This window comes from Fonticula alba, assembly GCF_000388065.1.
Source record: "Fonticula alba strain ATCC 38817 unplaced genomic scaffold supercont2.5, whole genome shotgun sequence".
Classification (NCBI taxonomy): Eukaryota; order Rotosphaerida; family Fonticulaceae; genus Fonticula; species Fonticula alba.
Window position 1 is genome coordinate 1,947,704 of NW_009242975.1, and position 6,825 is coordinate 1,954,528.

The 6,825-nt window shown below is 67.2% G+C and overlaps 3 protein-coding genes across 3 annotated transcripts in view; 1 reads left to right on the forward strand and 2 right to left on the reverse strand.

Moving 5' to 3' along the window:
• Window positions 1–1,135, reverse strand: part of H696_03591 (hypothetical protein) — a gene marked incomplete at both ends in the record, with an annotated part of 1,929 nt that extends 794 nt beyond the window's left edge. The window contains 3 exons of the mRNA XM_009497461.1: window positions 188–326; window positions 741–983; window positions 1,058–1,135. Of these exons, the coding sequence (XP_009495736.1) occupies window positions 188–326; window positions 741–983; window positions 1,058–1,135 (460 nt within the window). The remainder of the gene's footprint in view (window positions 1–187; window positions 327–740; window positions 984–1,057) is intronic.
• A 666-nt stretch (window positions 1,136–1,801) lies between these two features.
• Window positions 1,802–2,575, forward strand: H696_03592 (hypothetical protein). The gene is made up of 3 exons (XM_009497462.1): window positions 1,802–2,024; window positions 2,147–2,258; window positions 2,411–2,575. The coding sequence occupies exons 1-3, from the start codon at window positions 1,949–1,951 to the stop codon at window positions 2,541–2,543; spliced, it is 321 nt and encodes a 106-aa protein (XP_009495737.1). The 5' UTR covers window positions 1,802–1,948; the 3' UTR covers window positions 2,544–2,575.
• A 239-nt stretch (window positions 2,576–2,814) lies between these two features.
• Window positions 2,815–6,559, reverse strand: H696_03593 (TLK protein kinase; the record flags this gene model as incomplete). The annotated part of the gene is made up of 2 exons (XM_009497463.1): window positions 2,815–4,322; window positions 4,628–6,559. The coding sequence occupies 2 exons, from the start codon at window positions 6,557–6,559 to the stop codon at window positions 2,868–2,870; spliced, it is 3,387 nt and encodes a 1,128-aa protein (XP_009495738.1). The 3' UTR covers window positions 2,815–2,867.
• Between the last annotated feature and the right edge of the window lie 266 nt (window positions 6,560–6,825).

Here is a 6,825-nt window from a genome sequence, read left to right on the forward strand (position 1 = left end):
GAAGCCGTGCGACGTGACACCCTTGGTGACGTGGATGCCTAGGCGGGCAGAGCACAGGCGCTGTTTAGTAAGGATACCACATGGAAAGGAGCCATACGCAAACATGTGCCGATATATATATATATATATATACACATGTGTGTGTGTGTGTGTGTGTGTGTGTGTGCGTGCGGAAAATGCCGCGTACCCAGGGCGGCCACCTTACGCAGGCCGTCCAGTGTCCAGACCCCCGGATCGTCAGTCATCATGGTCGGCACGCAAAAGAGCCGCGAGCCGGTGGAGAGGGAGTCCTCCAGCCGGCGGACATAGCCGCGCAGGCTGGCATCCTGCGTGTGGGGGCGACCGTCGACAGGAGGATGCGTCAAGGGTGAGTCGACCACGGACGGGGTTCATGCGATTTGGATGCGCTCAATACCCCCCCCCCCGTCGCCCACATGGGAAGAGAAAATAAAGGAAAGAAAAGGCGCGCGCCCCCCCAGACCGTTCAGGTCCAGGATCGGATAGCCAACCAACTGGCCTGGTCCATGGAAAGTGATGTGGCCACCCCGATCAATCTACCGGATGCATATTTGCGAGGATACATACATGTATGTGTGCGTGTGTGTGCGCGCACACACGAATGCAAATAGATACACAGATGCATGGGATTCAGTGGGCAAGAGGATGTCAGTCAGGGAGAAGAGAAGCGGAGGAATGTAGGTCCGCAGGGACGAAAGACAGGGGGGGGGGCACTTGCGCACCTGGTAGTAGTCCGAGCCGAGGGAAACCAGACGCTCAGCCTCCGTGCGGCGCTCCTGGCGCAGGCCCGGCGCCTTGAGCCGGCGCCCGGCCGCATAGGTGGGCGGGTGCTCCAGAAGCAGGAGGAAGTTCGGGAAGTTCGGCGACACCGGCCGGTCCAGGCCGCTCTGGTCGTGCATCGACCGGAAGCCCGGGTCCCGCTGCGGAAGGTTGGCCGCCTCGATCGAGGCCACCAGGCGCGTGGACTATGCATGTGCATAGGATGTCAGCGGGAAGGACGCGGGGAATGGGTGCCAGGGAGCAAAGCCGTCCAACGCACCAGCTTGGTCTGGAGGGACAGGGCACGCGCATACTGGACGCGGCCCAGCCAGAGGGGGATCAACGGGCGAGCGGACATTGCGCTCGGAGAAGCTCAACGGGAGGGGAAGGACACAGGAGGGCAGGGAGAAGGGGGGACTTCTGCTCCAGTGAGAAGAATGGGGGGGGGGGGGGGGGGGCATGGCGCCTGACGGGGGGACCCCCGCCGGCTGGGCGGCCTTTGAAGGGAAGTTGCTGATCGCCGGCGGGGCGCGCTGCTGGAGTCAGCATCGGCCCGGGTCGGCAGCCGGACGATCGCCCGGGCCCCACATCTTGGGGTTCCCTGTGGAGGGGGGGGGGGGGCCGAGTCGCAGGGGCGAGCAAGCGCAGCCCACACAAGATCCCCTTTGGGCGCGGTCACACAGGCTCCCTGTGGCGACGCCCCCCCCCCCCAGTGGGGCGCAGGGCCCGCGCTTCAAGCCAGGTGGCTGGGGGGAGAGGCGCTGGGGAGAAGGCGTCCAGGCGGCCCCCCACGATTGGGGCCGGGTATATTGGGGCCGATCGGCCGGCATGAACACGTGCTCGGACGCGACGATCTCCAATAGCAGAGTGCTGGGCGGTGGGGGTCTCCGATCGGCCGGTGCGTGTGCCCAAGTGGGGGGGGGGGGGAAGGCCCGCTGCAAGTTCGATGTCCCCTCTGGCTTGGAAATTCACGGCACCCTGCTCGGCAGGGCAGCCTGAGCCAGATCTCTCAAGCGGGACCAGGCTGGCATCGCCCTGGCTGGTACCAAGGACACGCCAGACTCGCTTGCCCCTCTCCTCCCTGCCATCTCGGTGTATTTTTCTCCATTCGCCGCTCCCTCCCGGGCACTTTGCTTCGGTCTCGCTTCTTCCCCCTGCTACCCTCCCAAAAATGAACATGCAAACGGTTGGCTCCTCCACCCAGCGCTCGCCACCCGAGCGCGGGAGCTTCCCCCTGGATCGGACTGGTGCGCCTGACCATGTTTGTGTCATTCTGGGCCCTGCCCCCCCTCCCACACACAGACACACATACACACACACACATATGCTGACCGCTGCCCGCCTCTCTCCTCGCCCCTCCCTACTGAAGATGCCTGCCGCTTGGCTATGTCGCTGTACATGGACTGCCTGCGGGAGGCGGCCAACGACACGTCCAAGTGCCGAGACCTGGCCCAGTCATACCTTGAGTGCCGCATGAACACGTACGCCCGCCGGCGTTTTGCCTGATCGCCCGTGTCTTCCCTTTCTCGTATTCCGCATCCTCCGTGGTCCTCTGCCCGCATTGACCGTGCCTGCGCCGTATGCGTCTCTCTCTCTCTCTCTCTTGCAACACATGGCCTGGTAATCCGCACAGCGGGCTCATGGAGAAGGACAACATGTCCAACCTTGGCTTCAAGGACAATGCGGCGGCCAGTGCGCCGACCGACGAGGCTGCCTGCACGTCGTCTTCCAGCACACCGACCGAAGCTGCGGCCCCCGGGTCGTAATCACTTGCTGCACCTCTCTCTCTCTCTCTCTCTCCCACCCCCCCCTCTCTCTCTTTCGCTGCTAGCTCTCCACTCCTTCCTTCGCTGTCCTGCCTCACCTCATTTTAGACCCTGAGAATAAAGCCACCCCCTCTCCTTGCCTCCCCCTGCCGCCCAACTCGTGCTTCGCCAGTCCGGCTATCAGCCCGACTCCAGGTGGAAAGGCACCCCCCCCCCCCCCCGGCCAGCCCCCAGCTAGCGCCCCATCAAGCCCCGGCGAAATACGCGAAGATGGCAAGGGCCGAAAGGTGCATTGTTGCTCGGGCAAAAGTTCGCCGCGTGTGCTCACCCCCCATCGATCCCCGGGGCCTGGCGCGCGGCCATCGACCGCAGAGTAATTTGAAAGGAAGTCGGCAGCAGCGAGGGTGGCATGTGCGCCCGGACAAAGGGGTCCTCGAAGACCAAGTCCTTGACCGTGGGCCTGCGAGTGCGCACACTGAGGCATCGGCCGATGAAGGCCTTGACCTCTGGGGACACGGGAATCCCCGGGGGGAAGGCCAGTGCCTGCCCGGCAACCAGAACCACCGGGACCGGTGTGTCAGAGCCGGAGGCCGGGCCCCCCGGCGTCGAGAGCTCGGCCGCCCGCTGTCGGGCCTCCCAGTCCAGGCGGCGCATGGCCCGGCGGTCCTGGCCGGCGCGGGCCACCCGGGCCTGGAAGAAGTCCTCCTGCCGGACCCCCTGGCCGAAGGGCTTCTGCCCGAAGAGCAGTTGGTAGAGGATGCACCCGAGGGACCAGACGTCGACCTTGGTGCAGATACGCGGCGGGCTGGCGGCCAAGATGCCGGTGGCCGGGTTCCGGGGCCGGCCCGGAGTGGCGACCGGGGCGGGGGCGGGGGCGGCGGCGGGGGCGGCGGCGGCGGCGGCCGCTGGCACCTGGCCGGCAGGCAGCATGGGGCTCAAGGGGGGTGGCTCGGTGTCGGCGGCGTCGGCGGCCGCGGCTCGTAGCTCCTCCCTTCGCGGGGTGTAGCACTCGGGCGGCAGGTACCAATGTGTCCCGGCGCCGATGCTGGTAAGCTCCACCCCATCGTCCTCATCCTCGGCCGCGGACCGGGGGATGGGCTCGGTGGCGAGACCCGTTGCCGATTGGCCGTCTGGCAGCAGGGCCATGGGCCGGCCTTCCGGGGTCTCCTGGAGGATTTTGGCCAGGCCAAAGTCCGCGATCAGGGCGCGCCCATGGTTCAGCAGGATGTTGGCCGGCTTCAGGTCATAGTGGACGACGGCCAAGTGGCGGCCATCCGGCTGCCGGGCGCTCAGATAGCACAGCCCGGCCAGGATCTGCATGGCATAGGCCACGGCCTCCGGCTCGGGGAGGCAGCCCCGCCGGCGGAGGAGTTGATCCAGGTCGCCGTCCTGACACAGCTGCATCACCATGCAGTAGGCATCCGGGGCGAAGGGGAAGACGTCGTACATGCGCACCAGGCGCGGCCCGGAGAAGGCTCGGAGGATCTGCACCTCGCGCCGGGTGTGGCGGAGAAAGGCCTCCCGGCGTGCGGGCGACCATGCCGGGTCCAATTGGTGGATCTTGCAAGCGACCTCGACCCCGGTGCGCAGGTCGCGCGCCTGATACACCTCGCTGAAGCCTCCCCGGCCGAGGAGCTTCAGCAGCAGGTACCTGCCCTGGAGAACCGGGAAGTCGTTGAAGCGCGAGGCGTCTTCGGCGGCGATTCGCTGCTCCTCGCGCATTGCCTCCCCGAGCTCCAGGTCCAAGGCGCGCCTGCGCCGGAGGATATCCTCGATGAGCTGTGTGTGTGTGTGTGTGTGTGTGTGTGTGTGTGGGTGACAGAGGGGGAGCATGCATGTGTTTTCCGGGTGGGTGTAGCCATGGGGAAGGCGGACGGGCCAAGGTGGTGGATCGTGGCGGTGACCAATGGATTGCAAGGATCGAGATGTCAGAATAGGCTAGATGTGAGGGGAGATTCCCCGCGCGAAACCAACCCCCATCCTTCCTCCCCTTCTTCCCCCTTTCTCAGGCGTTTTTGGCTGATACAAGAATATGGACCGGCCCGAGGGCGGAGGAAGGGGGAGGGAGATAATCCCGGACGGACCTCGGATACCTGAAGGATCTCGTTGCGGCACTGTTCGATGTTTTCCTGGATTTGCTCGATATGCCGAAGGCTGGCCACTGACACGCCGCCCTCGTGCATCAAAGCGTCCACCGTGCGCAGGGCCAGCCCGCCAAAAGAGGGTTGCTGGCGGCCTGCCGGTGGGCTGGCAGCCGGGCAGGGCGCCTGGCCGTGGGGCAGCCCCGACAGGCCAATGTGTACATTGCCCAGAGGCGAGCGTGCGTGGAGTTGGTCCAAAACACACTGCATGGCCTCCAGCGCGTCCAGCAGGGCACCCCGGCGCTGGACAGCGGCAGTTTCTTCCTGGAGGATTTGGGCGAACTCGCTGCCCACCAGCCAGGAGCCCGGGCGCTCGGCTTCCCGGCGGCCAGACGGCCGCCGCTGGCCGAGGCGAAGGAAGTTGGCATCACGCCGCCGGCGTGCCTCAGCCCGCTCGGCCAGAGTGCGCTCGCGGAGAAGCGCGCACAAGGCCTGCTCCGGGTTCGGGAGATCGGCAATGCGAACAGTCTGTTGCCCGGGAGGGTGTCCGGTCGCCCACCGGCACTGAGAGGTATGATGCTGCAGGAACGAGTGCTGCTGCTGCTGCTGCTGCTGCTGCTGCTGCTGCTGCTGCTGCTGCTGCTGATGTTGCAGTGGAGAAAGTGGCTGTCCGGGATAGGGGTACTGGCAGGCTGAAAGGTCGATGCCGGCAGCCATGGGCGGCGCCAGCATGAGCCCTGGGTGAGGCACCTTAGGGGAGGGGCGCGTGGGCGAGGCGGGGCCCATGCCCCGGAGCGGGGACACCGGGGTGCCGCGCGGCGGGGACATCGGTACCCCACGCACCGGCGTCACTGGGGCCCCGCATCCCGGGGCCAGGGGTCCCCCCCGCACTGGGGTCAGGGGTGTGCAGCGGCTTCGGGCGGCGGGCACGCCTCGAGTCGGGGTAGAGGGCGGGGCTGGCCCGCGAGCCGGGGTGGGAGGCGCCCCCGGTGGCGACTGTGCCGTCCGATGCGCCTCCCATCGGGGCGGGATGTCGGTCCTTTGGCAGAGGCCCTCCAATGGCATGCGATCCCCGGGGGAGGCGATGCTCAAGGCCTCCTCGATGTCCTTCAAGAAGGAGTCCATCGACGCGTCACTGGTAAAGAGGGCCGGCAGTCGGCCGGCCGCCGGGGGGGCCTTGTCCCGGGACCGGACCCCGGCGCGCTGTTGCGAAAAGAGCGACCGGCGAACGGTGGACCCTGGCCGACGAGCGGGACTAGTCGCGGCGAGGCGGCGCATTGGGGGGCCTTCAGGCGATCGCGGCTCGGCCGAGCCGGTGAAAGTGACCACATTCTCGGTCGGACCATGGTCGATGGCGCCCCCGGTGCCTTGAAGCAGGGATGCTGCCTGAAGTCGCTCATTGAGCCCATCGGTCAGAAGGGGCCCATGATGGTATGCCAGCGGCTGCCGGCCAGACTGCAGGAGGTCGCCGCCAGATGTGCCAGCACGTAGGAGCACCTCTGCGGAGGAGGAAGTCACCGGGGTGGGATCCGCGAGCAGGAGCGTCTGCATATGCGTCCGATGGGAGGTCGTGCGCTGACCCGGCCCGGGGAAGAGCATCTGCGAGTGGGTGTGGGGCTGTTGCCGAGGTTGCTGATGGGGCTGGTGCTGCGGCATGTGATGGAGCTGGACCTGGCGCAGGCTCATGGGCCCCTGCTGGGTGGCATGGTGGCGGCCTGGCCTGGCGGATGAGGGGCTTTCCGCATGGAAGACAGGCGCGCGCACGGCCGGCGGCACGGCGGCCGGCTCGATTGGCTGTGGCGGGGTTGTGGGCTGGGGAGGAGTCGGCGGGGAGGCCGGCCGCCGGGGGGAGTGCGTGGGAGACCGGGAAAAGACCAATGCCCGGGTTTGGGCATGGCGCGCTGGCCGAGGGGATGGCCGGGTGTCCGGCATCATGGTGGCATCTTCATGTGTGGCCTGCGGGCCGGGCGGGGGAGATGTCATGTTCACCGGCCGCGGCCGAGGGGCGGGGGCAGTGGAAGTGGATGTCGAGGCGTCGGAGTCCTCCAATAAGAAGTCAGCCAAGACCGGCGCCCCCGGGGGCGAACCCAAAGTCGTGGCCGAGGGAGACAAGGTGACAAGGCCGTGCCCGGTGTAGGTGTGCCCGAGCAGCAGGTGGGCCCGGGGCAGGGGTTCTGCAGGAGTGGCGAGGGGCGGGGGGG

Bases quoted from the DNA above. Each gene is read 5' to 3' on its own strand.
- H696_03592 (XM_009497462.1), top strand. From the start codon at position 1,949: ATGAACATGCAAACGGTTGGCTCCTCCACCCAGCGCTCGCCACCCGAG. The intron at 2,025-2,146 runs GTGCGCCTGACC...TCCCTACTGAAG, and splicing joins CTTCCCCCTGGATCGGACTG to ATGCCTGCCGCTTGGCTATG. The intron at 2,259-2,410 runs GTACGCCCGCCG...TAATCCGCACAG, and splicing joins CTTGAGTGCCGCATGAACAC to CGGGCTCATGGAGAAGGACA.